This window comes from Cervus elaphus, chromosome 24 (assembly GCF_910594005.1).
Source record: "Cervus elaphus chromosome 24, mCerEla1.1, whole genome shotgun sequence".
NCBI lineage: Eukaryota > Metazoa > Chordata > Mammalia > Artiodactyla > Cervidae > Cervus > Cervus elaphus.
In genome coordinates, this window is record NC_057838.1 from 56,167,146 (window position 1) to 56,192,945 (window position 25,800).

The window sequence follows — 25,800 nt, forward strand, 5'->3', positions numbered from 1 at the left end:
CCAGGAAATGCTTCCAGCTCATAGATATTTGTAAATCTGTGTCATAAAATACTCCATTCCTAACAGTTCAGTCAGTGAGAAACTTGTGATTTTTTTTTTTTAAACCAACATGTGTTTAGGTGTTGCCAGGACTTTAATCAGTTTCTACCAAACAACAGTATGGAAACTAATTGCCAGCAGCCAGGACATCTAGTTCCTAGTTATTTTACCTCTATATTCAGGGCGGAAACAGAAGATTCAAATTAAAATGTAGTATTTAAAAATGAAAAGAAAGTTCAAATAGAAATAAATTCAATTAATTAAAAATGCAAACAACATAGGACTTGAATTCACCATGGTACAAAATTTTAGTAAAAATTTAATGCATTATTTTCTAATAGCACATTGCCTTCCTCATGGGGTGAACTTTGGATATGCTGAATTTATAGGATTTCTGGTTTCTTCAATTGGGAAAGAAGAAAATCTTTTTTACTTCTGATCTCCTCTTTGGATGAAGAAGAATTCTGATTTTAAAAGGTGATTTTATAAGTTCAACAAATGGACTTAGTGCTAAGAATCACTGCATAGGGTGAAGAGTGAGGTTAAGGCCACTTGGCAGAGCAAAACACCTACTTTTGGCAAATGACTTTATTTTCCCTACTTTACCTTGAATCTTAAATGTTTTTATATTCATCTAATTAATATTGAAGGTATTTTTTCTCATAACAGTAGAAAAAAAGAATCTGACATTACCTATTGGTGTAGAAAAATCAGTTTATACAGTGTAACTTTAGTTCTTCTGTCTAAATTACCCTATGTGAAGGTGGCTCAGTCATGTCCAACTCTTTGTGACCCCAGGGACTATACAATCCATGGAATTCTCCAGGCCAGAATATTGGAGTGGGTAGCTGTTCCATTCTCCAGGGCATCTTCCCAGCTCAGGATTGAACCCAGGTCTCCCACATGGCAGGTGGATTCTTTATCATCTGAGCCACTAGGGAAGCTCTGAGATACTGGAGTCAGTAGCATATCCCTTCTCCAGCAAATCTTCCTAACCCAGAAATTGAACCAGGGTCTCCTGCATTGCAGGTGGATTCTATACCAGCTGAGCTACCAGGGAATCCGAAATTACACTATAGGTATATTTAATAGTCGTTCATCACTATCCCATAAGTGCCCTTTATAAAATGTTATTAAACTTCAGTTATTCCCCAAACCTTAGCCCTTCACTGGGTAAATGGGTTCCTTGGACGCTACATGAGGAAGGTTTCCTCTTGTCTTTCCATCTTTCTTCATAATCTCAAAAGTTTTTAGTCTCTTGTAGAAATGCCTGCAGTGCAGGAGACCCTGGTTCAATTCCTGGGTCAGGAAGATCCCCTGGAGAAGGGATAGGCTACCCATTTCAGTATTCTTGGGCTTCCCTGGTGGCTCAGATAATAAAGAATCCACCTGCAGTGTGGGAGACCTGGGTTCAATCCCCTGGAGGAGAGCATGGCAACCCACTCCAGTATTCTTGCCTGGAGAATCCCCATGGAAAGTGGAGCCTGGCAGACTACAGTCCATGAGGTCGCAAAGAGTCGGACACGACTGAGCGACTAAGCACAGCACAACAGTGTCTTTTTTCAAAACAGAGTCTTTGCCTAAAGGAGGAATGCCTTCACGGGCACTTCACAAGTGTGTGTGTGTGTGTGTGTGTGTGTGTGTGAAATAACTAAACAAGCATGTAGGTATATTGGTGTATATGTTTATGTGAAATAAATGTAAGTAGCCTGTGTGCATGCAGGCGCAGTTGCTCTGTCATGTCCAACTCTTCACTACCTTATGGACTATATAACCTGCCAGGCTCTTCTGGGGCAAAGGGCAGGAGAAGAAGGGGCGATAGAGGATGAGAGGGCACTCAGTCAATGGACATGAATTTAAGCAAACTCCAGGAAATAGTGAAGGCAGGGAAGCCTGGAGTGTTGCAGTCCATGGGGTTGCAAAATCATTGGCACAACTTAGTGCCTGAAGAACGGCATATATGTGTGTGTATCTTCTGATGTGAGAAATGCAGCATTTGCTGTGTTTTTTTGTGATGAGAGGAGAAGATGTTTGGCACTGCTGATGGGAAGTGGTGGTGACATGGCTTGGGGAAAACAGTCTCATATCTGGGTAGTGGTACTTTTGTTTGTTTGTAGTGGAAGGTTTATCCTGGTTAGCACTAATGAGAAATTAGCAAGCAAAGTAAATCCAAGAATAGAAATGATAGTTAAGGAAAATAACTTGAGTTTTGGAATATAACAGATTGGGATAGAACTCAGCTCTTTCAAATGGAAGAGTCCTCTAAGCATGTTGGTTAATGGCTCATCCTCAAGTTTATTGTCTGTAATAGGGATAACAATATCTGCATCACAGAGTGGTTTTGAGGATTAAACATGTACATTGTTTAGTCCAGAGAAATGCTGAGAAAATAACTTCCTTCTATAGCACACATACTGAGTCTTGGTGGCTGCTCTATGGGTTTTAGATGGGCTTCCCTGATAGCTCATTGGTAAAGAATCTGCCTGCAATGCAGGAGACCCTGGTTCGATTTGGGTCTGGAAGATCCGCTGGAGATGAGATAGGCTACCCACTCCACTATTCTGGCCTGGAGAATTCCCTGCTCAGCTGGTAAAGAATCTGCCTACAATGTGGGTTTGATCCCTGGGTTGGGAAGATCCCCTGGATAAGGGAAAGGCTACCCACTCCAGTATTCTGGCCTGGAGAATTCCATGTTCTCTATAGTCCATGGGGTTGCAAAGAGTTGAACACAACTGTGTGACTTTCACTTTCACTTTAGATGGAAAAATATTCCTAAAAGTTGGGCCACTCTGCTTCATGGAGCTCCAGAAGCATTGCTGTCCAAATGGAAATTAGAAAGGAGATGAAAAACTAGATGCTCAGGATCTTCCTACATCCCTCCTAGTAAAGATCCTATGACAACTCTAGTATGGAGGGTTGGATCTCTAAGAGAAATGGGGTCAGGGAAGGGGAAGCATTAGAGGGAAGGTTGATGATCCTGTGGTGGGGAATCTGCAGGTAGGCTCTGGAGGAGGTCACTGTGTTTCAGGAAACTTCCTGTAGCAGACAGAAGTCTAGGCTGGCTCTTGGTATTCTCTGATTGTTTTGGTTTGAGTAATCATGATCAAGTAGAAGACCTTTTCACAGTGGCAATTCAGAGAACAGGAGTGCATTGATTCACTGGAAGGATAGATGGGATGAAATCTGTCCAAATATATACTATGAAGTGGCTGGGAGTGGTCCTAACTTACATAACAGAGCTAAGTCCTGCTCCATAAACTCAGGGAGTCAAGAAATGCCACATCTTTAAATCTTTATTGCTTTTAAAGCAACTTAAACTCCAGACTTGAGGCACACAACCAGTAGGGCAAAAGCAGATGTATGATCCAAATGCCACCTCCAGAAGCCTTCAATAACCCCGTCACACTGCCTCCTGAGGTCTGAACTTTTAATGGTAAAACTGAGATAACCCAGGACTTCAGATAGGTTCCATCTTCATGGCATGAAGTCCCAGGGCATGGTGTTGAGGGTATGTGGGCCTTCTTTCAAGAAACTTTGTCCAGCACACAGTATCCTTTAACAGGTGTCACTGAGCAAAGGTGTCTGTTCCTATAGTAAGCCAGCCTAGATGTATGGAGAACCTAAGCCGCTTTTACTGTTGTTATTATTTTCCTAATCATTAAAATTACTCTAAGGTGTTTATAGATCCCTTACTGTATGTCAGGCATTCTCCATGCCTTTTCTCACTCTTATTTTTCCTTTGAGTGTAGTTTTACTATTAATATACTATTCTGTGGATAAGGAAACAAGAAAAGTAATTGTAGGTCCTTCAGTGAAAAAATGGTTCATCTGCATTTTGAACCCATGCAGTCAGGTGCCAAGTCATTCTGTCCCATTGTCACTTTGGATTTGTCACTAGATGAAACTACTGGAGCTAAGCCAGGGCCCTCCTGATTCAGCCTGGATGGCCTGTTGGTACTGCTTTTGAAAAGCGAAAGAAAGGCATTGTTCTGCTTTCAAGCAGAATCTCCAGGTTGGTTGGGGCTACAATTTCTTAAGGGGAAAACAAAGGTCAACCATCTACACCTCCGGGGGATTATGAAGATGCTGAATTACAGTGGAGGGTGCATTACCTTAGTACTCAACATGGAGACATTTCAAGAAGCTCTCACTGAGGAAGCCTGGGGACCAGCTTAGTGGCAACCAGACCTAACTGCTTGTATCTCAGCTGGCAACCCCCAATGACACTGAAGGTCTTAGACATGAGTGAGTGTGTGCAAGTCACTGAACTGCTCTGAGCAATAATCTCAGTAATCTCACCTGCCATATGGGAAAGACAGAGACATAGTTCCTGTTCCTCTTGGTTTTTAATGCTGTATCAGTCATTTCCAACTGATATCTTCGTTTTTTTTAATTGCATGTTTAAAAATTAGGATGCTTGTAGTACAGAAGAAAATTTATGTATTTTATTAGCTATGCCTCTTCTCACTGAACATCCATAGCTTGCAGGTCAAACAAATGATTATACTAATACTTGCTTAGAATGAATCTAAGGCTAAAAGGTATGTAAGTGAAAAACATTTAAAGAGAAATGTTACATAGTAAGTATATGCTGTAACAAAAATCAGTGAGATGATACACTAATGACTGAAGTTTGGGAAACTCTGTTTAACATTATTATTTCTCAGATTGTGTACCTCAGAGCAATAATTCAGCATTAAGATCTTGGGGGGAAAGGATTTGCATCAAGTTAAGTCTAATGAACATCCTACTATGTCCCTTTTTGGAGATTCACAGTTCAGTTCAGTCACTCAGTCATGTCCAACTCTTTGCAACCCCCATGGACTGCAGCATGCCAGGCACTCCTATCCATGACTAACTCCTGGAGCTTGCTCAAACACATGTTCATTGAGTTGTTGATGCATTCCAACCATCTCATCCTCTGTTGTCCCATTCTTCTCCTGCTTTCAATCTTTCCCAACATCAGGGTCTTTTCCAAGGAGTCACTTCTTTGCATTAGGTGGCCAAAGTATGGAGTTTCAGCTTCAGCATCAGTCATGCAATGAATATTCTGGACTGATTTCCTTTAGGATTGACTGGATTGAACTCCTTGCAGTCCAGGAGACTCTCAAGAGTCTTCTCCAACACCACAGTTCAAAATCATCAATACGTTGGTGCTCAGCTTTCTTTATAGTCCAGCTCTCACATCCATACATGACTACTGGAAAAACCATAGCTTTGACCAGATGGACCTTTGCTGGCAAAGTAATGTCTCTGCTTTTTAATATCCTTTCTAGGCTAGTGGAGGTGATGGAATTTCAGCTGAGCTATTTTAACTCCTAAAAGGTGATGCTGTGAGAGTGTTGCACTCAATATGCCAGCAAATTTGGAAAGCTCAGCAGTGGCCACAGGACTGGAAAAGGTTGGGATTGGATTTCATTCCAATCCCAAAGAAAGGTGATGCCAAAGAGCGTTCAAACTACCCCATAATTGTACTCATCTCACACACTAGCAAAGTAATGCTCAAAATTCTCCAAGTCAGGCTTCAAACGTACATGAACCATGAACTTCCAGATGTTCAAGCTGGATTTAGAAAAGGCAGATCAAATTGCCAACATCCACTGGGTCATCAAAAAAGCAAGAGAGTTCCAGAGAAACATATACTTCTGTTTTATTGACTAAACCAAAGCCTTTGACTGTGTGGATCACAACAAACTGTGGAAAATTCTTCAAGAGATAGGAATACCAGACCACCTTTCCTGCCTCCTGAGAAATCTGTATGCAGGTCAAGAAGCAACAGTTAGAACTGGACATGGAACAGGAGACTGGTTCCAAATGGAGAAAGGAGTACGTCAAGGCTGTATATTTTCATCTTGCTTATTTAACTTGTGTGCAGAGTACATCATGCGAAATGCCAGGCTGGATGAAGTGGAAGCTGGATTCAAGATTTCTGGGAGAAATATCAATAACCTCAGTTACGCAGATGACACTACTCTTATGACAGAAAGTAAAAAGGAACTGAAGAGCCTCTTGATGAAAGTGAAAAAGGACTGTGAAAAAAGCTGACTTGAATCTCAACATTCAGAAAACAAAGATCATGGCATCTGGTCCCATCACTTCATGGCAAATAGATGGGGAAACAATGGAAACAGTGAGAAACTTTATTTTTTTGGACTCCCAAATCATTGAAGATGGTGACTGCAGCCATGAAATAAACAGATGCTTGCCTTTATGGAAGAAAAGCTATGACCAATGTAGACAACATATTAAAAAGCGGAGACATTACTTTGCCAACAAAGGTCTGTCTAGTCAAAGCTATGGTTTTTTCAGTAGTCATGTATGGATGTGAGAGTTGCACCATAAAGAAGGCTGAGTGCTGAAGGATTGATGCTTTTGAACTGTGATGTTGGAGAAGACTCTTGAGAGTCCCTTGGACTGCAAGAAGATCCAACCAGTCCATCCTAAAGGAAATCAGTCTTGAATATTCATTGGAAGGACTGATGCTAAAGCTGAAACTCCAATACTTTAGCCACCTGATGTGAAGAGCTGACTCATTGGAAGAGACCCTGATGCTGGGCAAGATTGAAGGAGGGAGGAGAAGGGGACGACAGAGGATGAGATGGTTGGATGGCATCACTGACTCGATGGACATGAGTTTGAGTAGGCTGTGGGAGTTGGTATTGGACAAGGAAGCCTGGAGTGCTGCAGTCCATGGGGTCGCAAAGAGTTGGACATGACTGAGTGACTGAACTGAACTGAGGCTAGTCATAGCTTTTCTTCCAAGGAACAAGCATCTTTTAATTTCATGGCTACAGTCACCATCTGCAGTGATTTTGGAGCCCAAGAAAATAAAGTCTGTCATGGTTTCCAATGTTTCCCTGTTTTTCATGAAGTAATAGGACCAGATGCCGTGATCGTCATTTTTTGAATGTTGATTTTAAGCCAGCTTTTTCACTCTCCTCTTTCACTTTCATCAAGAGGCTCTTCAGTTCCTCTTTGCTTTCTGCCATAAAGGTGTTGTCATATGTGTATCTGAGGTTATTGATATTTCTCCCAGCAATCTTGAACCAGCTTGTCCTTCATCCAGTCCAGCATTTCTCATGATGTACTCTGCACATAAGTTAAATAAGCAAGATGAAAATATATAGCCTTGACGTACTCCTTTCCCCATTTGGAACCAGTCTCTTGTTCCATGTCCAGTTCTAACTGTTGCTTCTTGACCTGCATACAGATTTCTCAGGAGGCAGGAAAGGTGGTCTGGTATTCCCATCTCTTGAAGAATTTTCCACAGTTTGCTGTGATCCACACAGTCAAAGGCTTTGGTTTAGTCAATAAAACAGAAATAGATGTTTTTCTGGAACTCTCTTGCTTTTTTGATGATCCAGTGGATGTTGGCAATTTGATCTCTGGTTCCTCTGCCTTTTCTAAATCCAGCTTGAACATCTGGAAGTTCACAGTTCACATACTGTTGAAGCCTGACTTGGAGAATTTTGAGCATTGCTTTGCTAGCATGTAAGATGAGTGGTTGTGAGGTAGTTTGAACATTCTTTGGCATCACCTTTCTTTGGGATTGGAATGAAAACTGACCTTTTCCAGTCCTGTGGCCACTGCTGAGTTTTCCAAATTTGCTTGCTTATTGAGTGCAGCACTCTCACAGCATCATCTTTTAGAATATAAAATAACTCAGCTGGATTTCCATCACCTCTACTAGCTTTATTCATAGTGATGCTTCCTAAGGCCCACTTGACTTTGGACTCCAGGATGTCTGACTCTAGGTGAGTGATCATACCATCATGGTTATCTGGATCATAAAGATCTTTCTTGTATAGTTTTTCTGTGTATTCTTGCCACTTTTCTTAATATCTTCTGCTTCTGTTAGGTCCATACCATTTCTGTCCTTTATTGTGCCGATCTTTGCATGAAATGTTCCCTTGGTATTGCCAGTTTTCTTGAAGAGATCTCTAGTCTTTCCCATTCTGTTGTTTTCCTCTATTTCTTTGCATTGATCACTGAGGAAGTCTTTCTTATCTCTCCTTGCTATTCTTTGGAACTCTGCATTCACATGGGTGTATCTTTCCTTTTCTCTCTTGCCTTTAGCTTCTCTTCTTTTCTCAGCTATTTGTAAGGCCTCCTCAGACAACCATTTTGCCTTTTTGCGTTTCTTTTTCTTTAGTATTGTTTTGATCACCGCCTCCTATATGAACCGTGTCCATAGTTATTCAGGCACTCTGTCTATCAGATCTGATTACTTGTATTCACAGTGCACTTTTTATAATAGTAAAGGCTCTGAAAAGTCCTACAGCGTAAGAAGCTAGTTCATATTTATTTCTGTCATCAAGGCTTATTGAAGCCTAGCCTTTCTTTTCTTGTTTTCTGTTTTTGTTTTGTTAACAGTTATTAACGTCTTCCAGAGTTAGTGGTGCCAGAGCACTCTCTGTAAATCACTGAGTGAAGAAAAACATCACCAAATGAAACTGAAATAGGTGGCATTGCAGTGATGGATTTTGGAAGTGGTTAATTGTGTTGAGGCAGTTGTGTGGGAAGTGGTTTGTTCTGTCTTCTCATACAGTTGGAGGGAAGTGGCTTGCACCCTCTTTGATGGTAATTCTGCCATTTGGATATCCTTCATTGATTTTCACTTTGTCTACCACTCACCACTGATTCTGTTTTACTCATTGACATTAGACTAAGAGTTACAAGAGGTTTGAGTTATGAGAAGAGTGGAAAGAACATGCATTTATTTTTGCAGTGGGTTGTCATGGGGATAAATACTTGGGAAAATATGAGGATGCGTAAATTTCCATAACCCCTCATTGGCCATAAGTTAGGCCTTCCAAATGCCTTAGGTTACATTGGTGAAGATTTTTTGGAAGAAGTTTGGGAAATGGAAAAAAATAAGTCTGTTGGGTAGAAGTAAGTAGTCCCCAAGAAATATCTGATATTGGCAGTAAAAAGATTGGGAAATCATTCAAAAGATTAGCACAAACAAAATAAAGGTTTAAAAAGTTAAAAAAAAAATTAGCATGCAATTTGGACATTGGTTAATGTCCAAATATCTGCTGTCCAGTATGGTAGTTACTAGCCACATGTGACTATTTACTTTAAATTAACTAAGATTAAATAATCTTGAAAAGTCAATTTTATAGTTGTAGTAGCTGCACTTTAGCTATTCAGCAGCCACACATGACAAATGGCTACTGTATTGGACAGAATGGAAAGGTTCCATAACTGGAAAAAAAACTTCTGGGTAGCACATGAGATATAGAGAATTCTGATATGGTCCCCATGACCTCTGTCCCCTGGTTTTCACACTCTTGAATAACCCCTCCACTTGAGTGTGGGCAGGACCTGTGACCTATATGAAGCTAATAGAATATGGCAAAAGTAATGGATGCCGCCTCTTTGAATAGTTATGTTATATGGCAGAGATGATGGGATATCACTCCTGTTGTAAGAGTCTTCCTTAGCAGATTGAGGAGAGAGGTTCTCCTGCTGGCCTCAGAGAATCATACAGCTATGCGAACTGACTATGCAGAATGCCATATGGCAAGGAACGATGAGCTGCCTCTTGGACCTGCGGACAGCCTCCAGCTCCAGCCAGCAGCCAGTGAAGAGCTGGGAACCTCATTCCTACAGCTGCAAAGAAAGGAATTTTTCCAATAACCTGAATGAGCCTGGAAGTATGGTCTTCTCTATTTAAGCCTACAAATGAGAAATGCAGTCTGGCTAACATCTTGATTTCAGCCTGGTAAAACCAGGAGCACAGGGACCAGCCACGCTGTGCCTGGACTTCTGACTCACAGAAGCTGTGAGATAATAAATAAGTGTTTGTTTTAGGCTGCTAAATTTGTGGTAATTTGTTAGGCAGCAGGGGAAAACTGATTTGGTGTTAGTCTAAACTATCCTTGGGAAGTTCTGATAAGCTGTGCCTCAGATGGTCCAGATCTTAAAGAGAGTATAACTTACTTATTGAGGCTGGTGCTTTGCCTCCCTGTTAGGGAAAAGAAAAAAAAAGGACTGTCTCTCAAAAAAAAAAAAAAATATATATATATATATATATATATATCCAGAATGACCCATTTACTTTTGTGGCAAAGCTCTCATAATAATGTACAGTAATATAGCATGCTAGATGAGACCATGAGCTTAGGCATCATAGAAATGATAGCTCGGATTATGGATCCTCTGCTTATTAACTGTATTATGTTGGGTCAGTACTTAACCTCTCTAAGCCTCGTTTTCTTTATCTATAAAAGGATGTTGTTTAAACTAAAATTATATTTTTATAGTGCACAGTGCCTGACACATGCTATGACATCTGGAAACGAGGGCAGTTTTATTATTTAGCAATATTTTAGCATTGATTTCTGATAGGAAGTAATATAAACTCTAACACATTATTCCTGTACTCTGGTTTGGAAAATCAGCATAAAAGATTTTTATCTTCTTATGCCTTCACTCTATTTTATGTCTGGGCTTCTACAGGCCAATTCCAGGTTGAATGCAATAAAAATAGGTCTTGCATACATGAAGTGCCCCTGTGCTCATAGGTTGCTTTGGCTGTATATTGTCTGGGCAAATCGCCCCCAACCTCTGGCCAGACTGTGGAATGTTGGTTTCCTCAGACATTAGCCCCCTGGGGGTCAATTTTCACAGTTTCCATATGTTTTTATATTACCCCAAACTGTAAATACAACTGACACCCTACCAAATTGGCCCTAATGTTCCTGTGTCTAATGGTGGAGTTGGAGGCTTTTATAAAAAAACAATGCTCTGTGGAATTGTGGCAGTTATACAAACGTTTTGTTTTTAAAGTGTTCGGATTCATTTTTTTTTTTTTAATTTGAAAAGAACTAAATGATGTGCAAGGAGAAAATTGGCGGGAACAGGCAGGAGTTTTCATCTTAGGTCTGGGTCCTTTCTTGGTTTTGCACCCGTGGTCCCAGAAGTTCTGTCCTGTGGTCTGTTACCTGTTATCTGCAGTTGTCCTTGGTCCTTTGTGTTTCTCTTACTTTCCATTTTTGTTGAACTTCTACTTTTATCTTCACTTATTTTATCATCTCCCAACTCTTAGTCTTGATTTAAGTCTGTTTGTATGGGAGGAAGAGCCAAGCTCATTATGAGGCAGTGAAGTCCCAGGATATGAAATACACTAAACATTTCTACTTGTGGAGGTAGACTCATCCATAAAAGCTAATCATTTGTTCAAAAATGGCCACATTGAGGTTAACGGGTCCAGAGACCGGAAATTAACGGGAAATTGCATGGTGTCCTTGTTGGTTTTGTGTTCAGCTTCCTAGCTGGGTCTTTATTTCAGTAACTATCACTGCCCCCATGAAGTCTAAAGCTGTTAAGCTCCCACCTTCCATTCCAGAGCTCCCCTGGCTGAAAGCTAATATTCTTGGGTAATTACCTCATATGTATCTAGTTCTCTAACAGTCAACCAAGTTGCTTCTCAGCATCTTGTGAAGTTTGGAATGGTGTGCCTTAAAGTAGCTGAACCATGGAACAGAGATTGTATCCTGAGCATGTCTGTTTCTCCTCCCTAGAGCTTTTTGAGGCTGCTTGAGAGAAGAGAAAGTGAGACAGTGGTGTGAAGGAGTTCTGGGACATTCTCCACAGCTGGTTGACAGGGCACAGAGATTAAGGGGCTGGGGGTAGCCTCTGGGCCAGAATGATTCAGAATTCTGCTTCTGCTGCTCAGTTACTCTGTAACTTTCAGCTATAAGAATAATCAAAGGAGAGTTGATTAATAGGGTTGTGAGGATTAAGTGAGCTAGTGTATGTAAAGTGCCTAGAGCACATCATGGGATGTGAGCATTTGCTGCTGTGATTGTCATTTCCTGGCTTCAGCAAACTGTCTCATGGGCCAAATTCAGCCCTGCCACCTGTTCTTATAAATAAAGTTTTATTCATGTATAGTCACACCCATTTGGGTACATGTTATCTGTGACTTATTTCATGCTACAATGACAAAATTGAGACACAGCTGAATACTGTTTACAAAGGTTGCATAGCCCCCAAAGCATAAGTTATTCACTATATATAGCCTTTTATGGAAAAAAGTTTGCTGATCCCTATTTTTAGTCTTTAGAAAGCTTTTCTAAGCAGCATAAATGAGGACAAGCCATCAGCCTGCTGTGAACTGTGTAGATTTTTTTTAAAAGTACCTATTGAATATAAATTAAGAAAGAGAAACAAGGCTCATTTCTTTTGGATTCAACCTTTTAGACTTTCAGTTTAATTTCAAGAATGACTATAGGAATGAGAACTCTAGTTTGTTACTGTGTTTTTACCAGCTAATGCCCTGTTATATTCATTGGTCCAGTTTTATTTTATTTCTTTTTACTGTATCTGAGTTTCATTTCACTGACAATAAACTAATATTCATTATATGAGATTGAATTCTTCTTTGTAGAAGAATTCTCATTCTCAGACCTGCATGACCAGCCCATGCCCTCTGGGTCATCATACCTACCTGGGAGATCAAGTGATAAGAAATTTATTTAGTAGTCAAAGCCAATAGAAAGAGCCAAGCTTCTTAGGTAATCATGTGACCCTTACAATGGTATTGTATAGTCTGCTTGATGAAAGAGTGCCTTATTAATAGATGCCCATGGATTGAACATTGACTTCTGAAGCAGGTGAAAAAAAGGCCTTGCCTTTTCTGTTTGAGTTTCCTCTGATGACAGTCCTACTGAGTACATCTAGAGGAGGGCAAGGAGGTATCGGAAAGGGTTGCCTCTCTCTGCTTTCTATCCCTGGGGTCTTCTCTAACAGGCCCCCATCATCTCTTGTCTTGAGATGAGGCTGTCAGTCATTGGGCTCCATTCATACTTAAGGTAGTGCTCCTTTGATACTTTGGGTGAGGAGATTCTGCAGGGCTAGAATAAAGAACAGTTGAGAGAAGTCATCCCTTTGAAACCTCTCCTACATGAAATATCTGTAGAAAAACAAACCCTTCTCTTGCTAATTGTGACTGTCTTCTGCTCTGTAAGCTTTTCTCTAGGTTTTCTTGGCTCTTGTTGGCGAATGAGGTGAGGGAAATAGATACACACTTTAGAAGAGTGTTATTTGGGTCAGAGGGTTCAGGCTAGCATTTATAAATTATCCACTATGTTCAAGGGACTGTTGTAGGAACATTAGGCTTACAAAATCATTTAATGCCTCCCATCCCCCATGAGATAACTTGCTCAGAGTCACACACTTTCTAAGTGTCACCTCTGTGATGAGAATACAACCAATCTGGCAGCAAAGTCATTGGTCTTAGGCATCTTAAGATCTTGTTTCTTGACCTGCTTTGTCTCAGATGATTCACCTGTTTCTTCAGGCTGAATGAGAAATAGACATATAGAATCTTCTCCTCCAAGGACAATTTTGCTGGTGGAGTCCGATACTCTAAGGTGAAAAGTTAAGACTCTCGTTGTCTCTGAGAAGCTCCACTTCTCAAGTTTTCAAATCTGAACAACCCCTTGCCTTTAACCCTTCTTTCTTTAGCAATATTATCAGGTTCATGGTATACCTGACTGTCCTAGTACATGATAAATGATGTCAGTCTAAGTTATGTTGGCATCATGTGCTTTAACTGAGGTAGCCTTATCTCTGGATCCTCATGCAGCCCCAGACACCATAGGAGAGGTGGGAACAGAGAAGAGGGAGATGGGAGGGTATTCATTGCCAGGGAATGAAGGGAGAAAGGACCAGAGGTAAGGAGGGGAGGGGGAATCTACTGAGGAGGGAAGCCAAGAAGGGAGCATGAGGAGATAGTGGGCATCCTGCTGGAGGATTTTGGTAAGGGCCTAGGCAGTCATCAATGCTCCTGGCCCAACTGGTAGGCTGCTCTTGAGTGGAAGCTGCAAAATGCAAAGTTCAAGAGATCTGGCTCATTCTGGAACTAAGTCCTAAGACCTTGATCCTACTTGTTGCCTTCTGTTGGGAGGAGAGTGAGATTCAAGTAGCCAGAACTGGCCAAATACTTTTCTCTTTAAGGAAGGCATATCATGCTCATGATATTCAGCACATTTATGCATGCTCTAAAAATATCTTTAGAATATTTATGACAGCTTTCTAAAATTTATAGCTATGCTGAAGTACTGAATGGTATTTACAAGCTTTTAAAAAAAATGGGATCATCTCAGTGGTTAAAAGTAAAAACTTTTATTATGGGAAATTCAGCATGCAGTACTCATCATTTGTGTATGTGTGTGTGTGGCCCATCTACTTGTGCAGTCGCTTCAGGATCCCAGCTCACTTACCCAGGCTTGTCGTGACCTTCCTGCAACACTTCTATTAGGGTAAGGTTCCAGGAATGTAACTTATCTTATTAAGGAAATCACAAGTAGAAGCTAAATGTATGACAAAAGGGGTGTAATAATGCATTCCAAAGTACATTGTCTGAGGTATTTGGAATACCTGTTATTCTGGTGTGAGGAGCAAGACACTAAATATGTGTTCACAATATTGCATAGGACACCATTACATTCGTATTGTAAACTAAGTGTGAGAGAGAGGGAACATCCTATAGTCTGTCTAAACATTTTGCCTATGAAATTCATCACCTCTTCACAATAACTCTGAATTACACACAATTATTCCCATTTCATGTGTGAGGTACAGAGAGGTTAAGAAATTTGTGTATGGCCACACAGCTATAAACTACTAGACTTCCAGTGGAAACCCAGGCAGTCTGGCTCCAGAGTTTATAGTACTAGTCCTTGCACTGCAGCTGCTCCTGGAAGATTCATATAACTCAGAAAGTATCTTCCATTGTGGTTGTACCATTTTACACTTCAAGTTAAACCTGCGTCTAGTTACTTATCCAAGAGAAAGGAAAACGTATGTCCACGCTGTGGAGGGGTGCGGGGAACTGGTATAGTAATGTTCATTGCAATCTTATTCTTTTAAAAAAAAATCAGAAACAACCCAAATATCCACTTAACAAGGGAATAGCTAAATAAACTGTGGTATGTTCATAGTAATGGAATAGTATTCAGCAATAAAATGGAACTTACATACAACATTTTGAGTGATATCAAAAATCCTACACTGAGAGAAGTCAGACACAAAAGAATATATACCATATGATTCTTTGAAGTCCAACAATAGGCAAAACAAATACATGTAGATAGAAGTTAGAGTAGAGATTACTTTGTAACAGAGGGAAGAAAGGAACATGAGGCTAGGGGATGGCAAGGTTCTGTATTTTGACTGGTCAAAAATCATTGACTTGTGCACTTGGTATCTGTGCCTTTCCTTGTCTGTATTTATACCTCACTTAAACACATACACACAAATACAGTAGGATGTGAAAGCTCCTGCTTCTTCAATCTCAATACCTTCTTCAGTGATAACTATTGTTTACAGACTGGGGTGGAGTTTCCAGGAGTATATATACAGGCTATTTCAATATGAGTGCATGTATACATCCCAATAGGCTTTTATATTTTAACATAAGTAAGATCGACTTCCCTTTCACTTTTCACTTTCATGCATTAGAGAAGGAAATGGCAACCCACCCCAGTGTTCTTGCCTGGAGAATCCCAGGGACGGGGGAGCCTGGTGGGCTGCCATCTATGGGGTCGCACAGAGTCGGACACGACTGAAGTGACTTAGCAGCAGCAGCAGCAGCAGGATCAGACTATATGTATTATTCTGCAACCTGGTTTCTTTATTTGGTTAACAATATGTCTTGAAAATTTTTTCCACGTCCACACTTCAGTTTTGCCTGAATGTCTTTAGCTAGCTTAAGATTCTATAATATGAATGTACTTGATTTCTTCAGCTAGTTTCCTTCTGATGGGCAGTTCAGTTCAGTCACTCAATTGTGTCCGACTCTTTGCGACCCCATGGACTATAGCATGCCAGGCCTCCCTGTCCATCACCAACTCCCGGAGTTCATCCAAACTCATGTCCATTGAGTCAATGATGCCATCCAACCATCTCATCCTCTGTTGTCCCTTCTCCTGCCTTCAATCTTTCCCAGCATCAGGGTCTTTTCCAATGAATCAGTTCTTCGCATCAGGTAGCCAAAGTATTGGAGTTTCAGCTTTAGCATTAGTCCTTCCAGTGAATATTCAGGATTGATTTCCTCTCAGGTTGACTGATTGGATCTCCTTGCAGTCCAAGGGACTCTGAAGAGTCTTCTCCATCACCACAGTTCAAAAGCATCTGATGGACAGTTAGGCATTTATCAGATTTTCATGTTTGCAAAGATATGAAAATTATTGCACACATATATCTGTGCATACATGCAAGCATTTTTGTAGGCCACTTGCCTAGAAATGGGTTTGCTGGGGCAAAAGGTATGTACACTTCGGTGGATACACACAAATTGACTCCTAAAAATGCTTTTTTAAATGACACTTGCGACATATGACGGAGCTGGATTCCTGAATCCTCTCCAACAGTGAATGTTATCAATTTAAAGATTTTGAGACCAGGTGGATTAAAAAATGACAGACATATTGTTTCTGTGGGGATTTTAAAAGAAGGAAGCTTTCTTTTAGTTTATATGCAAAAATACACATGCTCTTAGAGAAACATATGCATCTCCTGCCCTATATTCTGGGGTACGTCATAATAGAGAACAATTTCCTTTCCTTTGGGAAGAACGAAAAAGAAAAAAGATACTAAGCCCTGATAGTCTGATAAGTGGGAAAAAATATGATATTAAAGATAGGAGAACTAAAAATCCTAAAAGTTTAAATAAATGAAAGAGATCTCAAACCTGGTGAAAGTAATATTTACTTTGAGTGTCAGAGAAGGTGTAAGGTTTTTGAAAGTATTTCACATGGTTTCTAAATTCAAACATTATTATCATATCAGTTAGATATATATTAACATAGAGAAGTGACAATGACATCAATGCAAGCATTCATTCAACCGAATGAGTAGTTTTGAAAGTATAATGCTCTCTCAACAGCAATTTAGAGAATACTTTAATTCTAATTTGATGGACTATTTTAGTGAGAATAGCAGGATTCTGTTCTCTCTGACTTTCATTCCTTTTAAAAAATTTTATTTTATTTGAGATAGAGTTAATTCACAATGTTATATTAATTTCTGCTGTATAGCAAGGTTATTCAGTTATACACATAGATATCTATATATCTATATATAGATATATATATATATTCCTTTTTTGTTTTCTATTATGGCTTATCACGGGATATTGAATATAGTTCCCTGTGCTATGTAAAAGGACCTTGTTGTTTATCAGTTCTCTATATAATAGTTTGCATCTGCTAATCCCAAACCCCCAATCCACCCCTCCCCACCTTCCTTGTGGCAACCATAAGTCTGTTCTTTATGTCTCCAAGTCTGTTTCTGTTTCATAGATAAGTTCATTTGTGTCATATTTTAGATTCCACATTTAAGTTATATCATGCTGCTGCTGCTGCTAAGTCGCTTCAGTCGTGTCCGACTCTGTGCGACCCCATAGACGGCAGCATAGTGTATAACAAATGTCTTTCTCTGTCTGACTGACTATACTTAGTATGATAATCTCTAGGTTCACCCATGTTGATGCAGATGACATTACTCTGTTCTTGTTTATGGCTGAGTAGTATTCTGTTGTGTATGTATGTATGTGTGTGTGTGTGTGTGTGTGTGTGTATAGACTTTTAGATTTTTAGGTTGCCTATTTTTAGGACTCTCTCACTGTGCTCTCCAACTAACCTCTATTCACCACTGGGTCCAATAACTGCTTTTTTGAAGAAACATTGTGTCTTGAGTATATTTTAATGATGTTTCCTTGCAGAAAAATTTCACTCCCAAAAACCACATTTTTTTCTAGAACATAGAGTAGGTCAGTTTCTGGCAGGGCCTTGGCATGCCAGGGTGCCTAGTGGGTGGGAGTTTGGGGAGTGGGTGTCATTGACACTGTTCTCTGAGGCAGTATTACCCGAGGGCTTTGTCATCTGCACCCCCAGGGGCTCTACCTTCTTAAATTTAGAGACAGTTGAGATATGTACTGAGTTTAGCATGATTTATGCAGTGTGAATTTACTCTTGCAGGTTGTAAAAGGACTGATACATCACTTACAAATCTCTATTCTTGGAAATGTCAAATTTATTGGTAGTAAAAATCACTATGATTATTCATTCCAGTGAGCTTCTGTGGGTACATTTACTCTTCTTCAAGGAATCTCAAATTTTTAAATTTCATGACTTATCTACCTGCCTCCCTCTCTCTCCTCCTACCCTGTAAATTGCTGTTTCTGACCTGTGCTTCGTAAACTTGCGGCTTCCCTGAGGGGCACCTGAAAGAGAGAGTGTCTAGTAGATCACCTGTTCCCACCCCACCCCACTCTTTATCTCTATCCTACCTCTGGCAGAGCAATTTTTCCTTCCACATTTAGCTTTCAAGGAAACTTTCAGTCGAAGAAAGACTTCTACCCATGGAAATACATTTGAAAACCATAGCACTCCTGTCAAGGAGTTTGGGTACTAGGTACTGTATATGTATCTCTTGATGTTCACGTGTACAGAGATAAGATGGTCATTTTTATCACCTTACCCTGAACTGATCTATTTATTAGGCCCAAATCCTAAGCAGTGCCATTCAAAACCCAACCTTTCTAATCACTGGAGTCCTAAGTAAGTCAGTATTTGAAGGAATGGTTGGAGAATTTGATGATCAGCCTCCATCACAGAGTGCAAACTTTAGTTTCTCTTTTTCCCTAGCTACTCATTCTTAATTTAGGAAAGCTTTCAGGGATGTGTGGATTTTGAATTTTTTTTTATTTTCTTTTTGGATTGAAAAAACCACTGCAGCATCCCAGGAGATAAGGTCTAATATGTTCAAACTGCTTCAAGAACTATGTGGGAGTTTTTTAACAGTGCAAATGATGTTTGTAATAATAATCTATTGTATTTATCCCTGGTACTTGCAGGGGAAATATTTAGCAATTAGTTCTATATAAGTGTGGATTTTAAAGTAATAAAAAAATATATTTGGTTATAAAGATATTCTGTAATTGAACAGTCTCACTAGTGTTATGGACCTCTCCATCACATTCTGTTAGTGATCTTACTTCCTACGCAACAAGAAAATGTGCTTCCCCTGGCTTAGTGTGAACTTTGGAACCTCCATATTCTTGTTCAATTAGGAAGCAAGAGGTCATTCTTAGCACCTACATAGTAACCAGAAGACAGTCTTCTAAAAGTAGATTAGTGTGTACACTTAGTTCATAGCTTCATAGGTATGTAATACTGTATTTGCTAAAAATGAGAACTATCAGACAATGATTATCCAGTCCAAATAATGAGTAAGAGGATGGTTATTCCACCTGAGCTTTTATCCCCTTAATATGTGCCACCAGAAGTATTTAAATCAGTTGGTTCTGTAAATATTTGTAAAGAGCTAAAGTGTTCAGAATATTTTTAATAGCAAGATTTCTAATAGATTTTTCAGCTTAATAAACAGTTCTCTTGAACTTCATTTTCTTGGCGTTGGAGGGTGTAGGGGAGTGTATAATTTTATAAGGACTAGAAATAAGGGTTTCTTGTTGAGTGGAGCTACCACCTGGTTATTGTTTCATCTGGACATGTTTGCTGTTTATCATCAAATTCTCATCTCATCCATAAGTCTGCAAGAGCAGTGGTTCTGAATACCCTTCTGTTGGGAGTCAGGGCTCAGTAACAGTGGCTGACTCAGCAGTGCTGGGGAGAGGTCACAGAGGGATTGCCGGGGACCCCCAAGTGACTCTGCTCCAGGTCTCTCCTCTTTTGGAATCACTGTTCCTGAGCGCTCTGTACTGCCCTCCTGTCTCCTCATGTGTTGGATTAGATTTATGGGAGCTGCTGTCGACATGGTTGCCTAAATCTGTGGAATGTTTTGCTAAACGCTGCTGGTGAAATAGTCCACATGAAGTCTGTAACTCCCTCCAACATACACACCTTTTTTTTTTTTTTTTAAGAAAACTGTCTTCTATCCTTAGTCTTTTATTCACTTGATCGCTTTATGATTTTTCACTTTGAAATCCTATAGATTCATTAAGAACTTTTATTCCAACCACTCAGGCTTTATTTAACATGGTGATTAGCCAAAGTGTTACTCTGCTTGAGCTAAGTGATGACAGTGTATTTGATTGGAGCCTTGTAATTATTATTTTAAAATCAAAGTAATAGATTATGATTTCAAAATAGGAACATGATCCAAAAGAATAATAGTAATTAGAACAGCAACCACTTAGAAGAAAGTAAATGCCCCCATCACAGACCACAGGGCCCTCTGTGTGGCCTGAGTCCCACCTACCTTTGCAGTTCCATTTCCCATCTCACTTCTTCCCCAACCCTGTACCTTCCTACTGTCTGTCCCCCTGCCTTGCCTGGACTAGCTTCACTGTAGCCTTCCAGTTGATAGAAGTAACTGGGCTCTTTCCTGCCTTGGGAATAACACCTTTTGTTCTCTCTACCTAAGGGGCTCCTCCACTAGTGTCTCCTGGGTTGGATCCTTTGAGTCTCACCCATAGTCTTGTTTCCTTAGGAGGTTTCCCTGACCACAGTGACTGCAGTCATTCCCCCACCCTACTGCTTGTCCACATATAATCACATCATCTCTCACAGCATGCTATTTATTTCCTTCAACATATGGAAACCCAAGTTGTGTGTTCTTGGTACTTGTCTGTCTTCCCCCCCTGGACTCCTAGCTCCATGAGCAGGGTGAAGACTATACCTGTCCATTCACCACAGCAGCCTCACTTCCATTCTGGCACCTGGTGTTAAGTGGGTGCTCCAGACATGTTTGTGGTTGAATGAATGGAATGTTTTCAAGTCCTAAATTTTCCTGAACACATATCAAAATATTCTATACTGGGTACTTCTTTTATGATAACACATTATCTAACAGTGGTTGAATTTAACCAAGCTGTGCTGACTTTTCTCAGGCATATGAAGGATCAAAACAAGAAGGTGGCCAACCTGAAGCACAATCAACAGTTGGAAAAAAAGAAGAATGCCCAGTTACTGGAAGAAGTCCGCAGGCGAGAGGATAGCATGGCTGACAACTCTCAGCATTTGCAGGTGAGTCCAGCCTTCTCCTCTTAACCCTTATATAATTGGAGATCAACTCCCTCCAAAATATACTCCTTGCTGTGGGAAAGCATGCATGGAAATGGTGGATGTACCTTTGCTCTAAGTCCCGCACTAACCGTGTACTCCCAGGGAACCCAGTAGGTCTTTCTGTGTACGGAGCATAATTTTCAAAATAGCGCCCAAGAAAGGCAGGTTATGGTGGAACTTGCTCAATCTGCACACAGTCTCTTGGTTCCTGTGCCTCACCTTAAAAGGTAAGGGCTGCGGTTATAGAGTTGGCAAGAATCTTGAAACAGAAATGTCTTCCTTTTAGAATTATATTGAACTTGTTTTGGTGTCAGGAGTGAAATGTATGGGTGTTATCACAGAAGGTATTTGGAAGAGGATGCATCAAACTGATTTCAGACATTTTACAGAACTGGTTTTGTTTTGTTCAAAACTCCAAGGCTCTGATCATTATTCTGTCTTTTCTGTGGAATATAGTTATCTCTGAATGGATGGCCCTATCTCAGAAACCAACTGGCTGACTGAAAACACCAATTTTTCCTCATTAGCCATCCCTATTTTTGTTGAAAGAGCTCTCTCCATGTGCTCAATAAAACATTCAAACTAAAACAGGGCATTTGCTTTGAAGTTCCTTTATTTATTCCAGTGTGCCTTTAAACAGAGCAGTTCAAGTTCTAGTTGGCCGGAGTTCATGTTAAATTCTGCTTATTAATTAGTGTCTTTCTCTAGTTATATATTAGGTTTCCTCCTTGGAGATAGAAGAAGTTAGATAATTTCAGTATGTACTCATAATTCTCTTTTTTAATTGACCGAAAGAGAAATAAGTAACTATTCCAGAGTAGGAAATACAAGGAAATGTCTTGCATAGAACATGTCACAAGGTGGTTACATAGTCAATATTAGTTTCTTTTTTCTCTGTGTTCTGGAGGTGCCCTGATGATGTCAATCAAGCCCCTGTACATTGATGCCTCATTTGGGTATCTTGATAGTAGCATCAAGTCCTTTGTTCACTCCTGGGATCATCTTAGGATGGACTAGTAGTTTATTTCAATCCATGGCTTCCTCAGTGTTTTTGAGAAATCAGTCTCAGGGTTTTGGGTGTTAGTTCTCACATGAATCATATGAGATGTTATATTGGAACCTACAAATTGAGATAACAACTAAAATTTGCAGAACTGGATTGCCTTGTCAGACGTGTATTCTTATTCATACCTTACAATAATGTTGGTGATTTTATATATGGTAATACTAGAGTCTCAGAAAAGGTATGAAGTAGCATCCTAGTAAGTTGTAGACATGGAACTGACTTCAAGGCTTCCTGCCTTCAAGAAACAAATGGAGAGAAACAATAGCAGTAGTGGATTCCATTTATTAACTTTTCAGTATTCTGTGTATTTTGCTGTCTTTGGTTCTGTCAGCTGGGTTTGTTGGGGCTCTTATTTCCAAGTCATAGGAACACAACAAGTTGAACTAAGAAGGATAAAGGGACTCTGTTGGCTCAGTAAACTGAAAATTCTAGGAATAGACCCCAGATCTTATAACATGAAGGTATTCAAGCAATAGCATCAGGAATCTGTCTTCATTCTACTCACAGGCGTGCTCTACTCTTGGTTGCCTTGATTCTCAGGAAGGCTGTTCCACAGTGATGCCAACTATGGCTACCAGCATTCAGCCTACATTCTACAAGTGCAGTCACCCCAGGGGGAGGAGAAAGGTTCTTTCTGAGTAGTTCTAGCAGAAATCTGAAGGCGGATAGAATTAATAAATTGGCCAGGCCATGATCAAGTTATATGGTTACCTGGAGTCTAGAGAAAAAGTGTCAACCTCACCCAAGTCACAGGGTCTGAGATTGAGGACAGGTAATCACTCACACGAAAGAGGGTTCTGCTCAGAAGGGATGCTGGGCAAATAAAATCACAGAGATCCATTATAACCATAGTATGGGGTAGATTAACGGCTATCCCATTTGATATGTGAGAAGGAGGAGGAGGCCCCAAATTATTCAGCTAGTAAGTGGCAGAGTTGGGACACAAATCCAGATCTGACTGTCTTCAAGTAGTGAGAGTTCTAATTAAGAGAGGAAGGCAAGAAAACTGTGGAGTGGCAGGGAGACTTCATGAAACAGGTGGGATTGGAGCTAAGTTTGACATGGAAAGGATGGGGCAGTAGGGCAGGCTCACCACGCAGGAGAGCTGTCAGAGAACGTATAGAGGCCGCACAGTACAAAACATACAAACCAGTCGGTCATGGTGACACAGAGATTTCGTGTTGTTATTATCTTCCTCAGCTGACTCTGGAGCTAGAATGCCTAAGTTTCAAGCTTCCAAATTTACCAACTGAATGTTCTTAGCAGGTTATTTCCCTAAGCCTCAGTTTCTTCATCTATAAAATGCGTATGATCTTTGCACCTACTCCAGAGTTACTGTGAGGACTAAAGAGTCAATGCATGCAAAGAATTTAGAACTGTGCTTGGCACAAGCTGTACTCAAAATAAGTGTTAGTGATTGACTGTTTTTATATTGGGTTGGTCGGAAAGTTCATTCAGGTTTTTCCGTAAGAGGTTATGAAACAGGAAAAGATAAAAGAAGCATTTTTAAGAATATGTATTATGTGTGTGGGTATTTGTGCAGTTCTGCTATGATATGTATTGAGCATCAAAGTTTCTGTTTTTTTCTATATATAGTATTTTTTTTTCTTTTCTAAGGACATGTCTAGTTATGGAAATTAATGTCTTGTTTTGGCCCATGAACTTTTGTATAGCAATATTTTCATAAGGGGCCTTGATAACTACCTCATAGGCATATTCATAAAAGATAGCATGGTCTGGAATTGCTTAGTTGCATTCCTGACCACCCCAAATAAAGGATAGCATTTGAAATGCAATAAAAAGTAATCACGATTAATTTTGATGAAAATGTCTCTGGTTAAGGTTAATAGAGAGTGAAACTCCCACTTTCCTGGATTGTGAAGCAGATGTACTCAGATGCAGTAATTACTGCCTTCTGAAGACAGAACTTTTCTTTCTGGGGGCACTTGATTTTCTAGTTTTACTGTTGTTTTAGGTACTTCCTGTTTGTAAGTTAGCCTGCTAATCCCTTTAAGTTTCAATCAATTAGGATCTGGTTTCGATGGCTGGTTGGTTGATTGGTTGGTAGATGTTAAGTTTGGCACCTACTATTGCTGGAGGGATTGGCGGCAGGAGGAGAAGGGGACGACAGAAGATGAGATGGTTGGATGGCATCACCGACTTGATGGACATGAGTTTGAGTAAACTCCAGGAGTTGGTGACGGACAGGGAGGCCTTGCGTGCTGCGATTCATGGGGTTGCAAAGAGTCGGACGCGACTGAACTGAACTGAACTGACTGAAACTTGATTTATTCTACACCAGCATTTTGTAATGTTTCAACACCCTGACTTCATGATTTTGACCAACCAAATAGGTATTATATCCAGAAAAATCTTAGGTAAAAGTACAACCTGCAACAGTAATAGCTGTTGGATCAGACTCCAAAAAGAGATCAAAGAGATTCATCCAGTTGGTGTGAAAATCGGAGACAAATTTGAATGTAGATAACGTGACCATGTTATTTATTATCCAAACTAGGAGAGAAGCAAAAACTGGACCATTTCAGTCAAACCTAGAATTGCAGTCATATTAAGAAAGATTTCACAAACTCACCCTTCTTTAGTTCCTAAGTTTATGGTTTTATGGCAGGAATTGCAGGCTCAAGTGCCTTCAGGGTCTAGACTATTAATGTAAATAAGAAACAGGTTTGCATGTAGGAAAACTTATGATGTCTGGTTCTTTCAGCTTTTTTTTTTTTTTGGTGGAGATGTATCAGTTAGCAAGTGCCACAATAATGCTGTGTAGCAAATCACCCCCAAGCTCAGTGACTTTAAAGCATTAATAGTTATTCTCACAGATTTTTAGGTAGACAAAGTAGCTCAGCTGCTCCAGAGTGAGCTAGGGGGGTATGTCTATTGCTCACTCAGTTTTGTGGGTGACTGGACAGCTCTGTTCCACATGGATTTGTTCTGATGCTCAGGCTGAAGGGGCATCAGTAACCCAAGGAAAACTTTCTATGACAGTAGCAGAGACACAAGACAGAAAGCTGAAACATGCTATGTCTCATAAGGCCTAGTCTTAAACTAACACTGATTTTTCACCCCACTTCAAGTCACATGGGTAAGCTCATAGTCAAGGTTTGGTGAAGTACCCTCTGTCCAAGAAGAGAACATTGTAAAGAAGTAGATAGAAGGAAGGGTGAAGAATTGAGACCAGCCATTCAATCTGTTAAAAAGAGATAAGGTTTGGAAAAGTGTTTCTTTATTATAAGAAAAACAATAACATAAATATAATGAAAAATTGAAGCTGCAATAGCTTTAGTCTATGGATGTAATTGAGAGTGCTGGGGACTGTAGAGAACTCCAGAACTCATGCCTCATTGAAAGGAGTTGGGACCACGAAGCTTTGGCTAAATAGATGTTGCCATTAAGGTGGGTTAGGGTTGAGGGACCTTATGATTGCCATAATAATGTAAAATCTTATGTGAAATCTATGGATTTTAGAAAATCAGTTCAATTTTTTAAAGCACTCTGTGGGTCCAGTGAAGCACATGTGTTGGTGAATTGAGTGTTGGTTTGCAGCCTCTATTGCACAGGCTTACGCTCTGATCCCACTGGTTTCATGTGATATCAGTAGAGATTAAGAATGTACACTAACTAGCTTAGCCTGACCCA

General features: G+C 40.1%; 1 protein-coding gene across 1 annotated transcript in view; it reads left to right on the forward strand.

Moving 5' to 3' along the window:
- ERC2 (ELKS/RAB6-interacting/CAST family member 2) overlaps positions 1 to 25,800 on the forward strand; it is a 981,757-nt gene that overhangs the window by 506,469 nt on the left and 449,488 nt on the right. Inside the window, exon 16 of the mRNA XM_043885488.1 lies at positions 20,906 to 21,041. Within this exon, the coding sequence (XP_043741423.1) occupies positions 20,906 to 21,041 (136 nt within the window). The remainder of the gene's footprint in view (positions 1 to 20,905; positions 21,042 to 25,800) is intronic.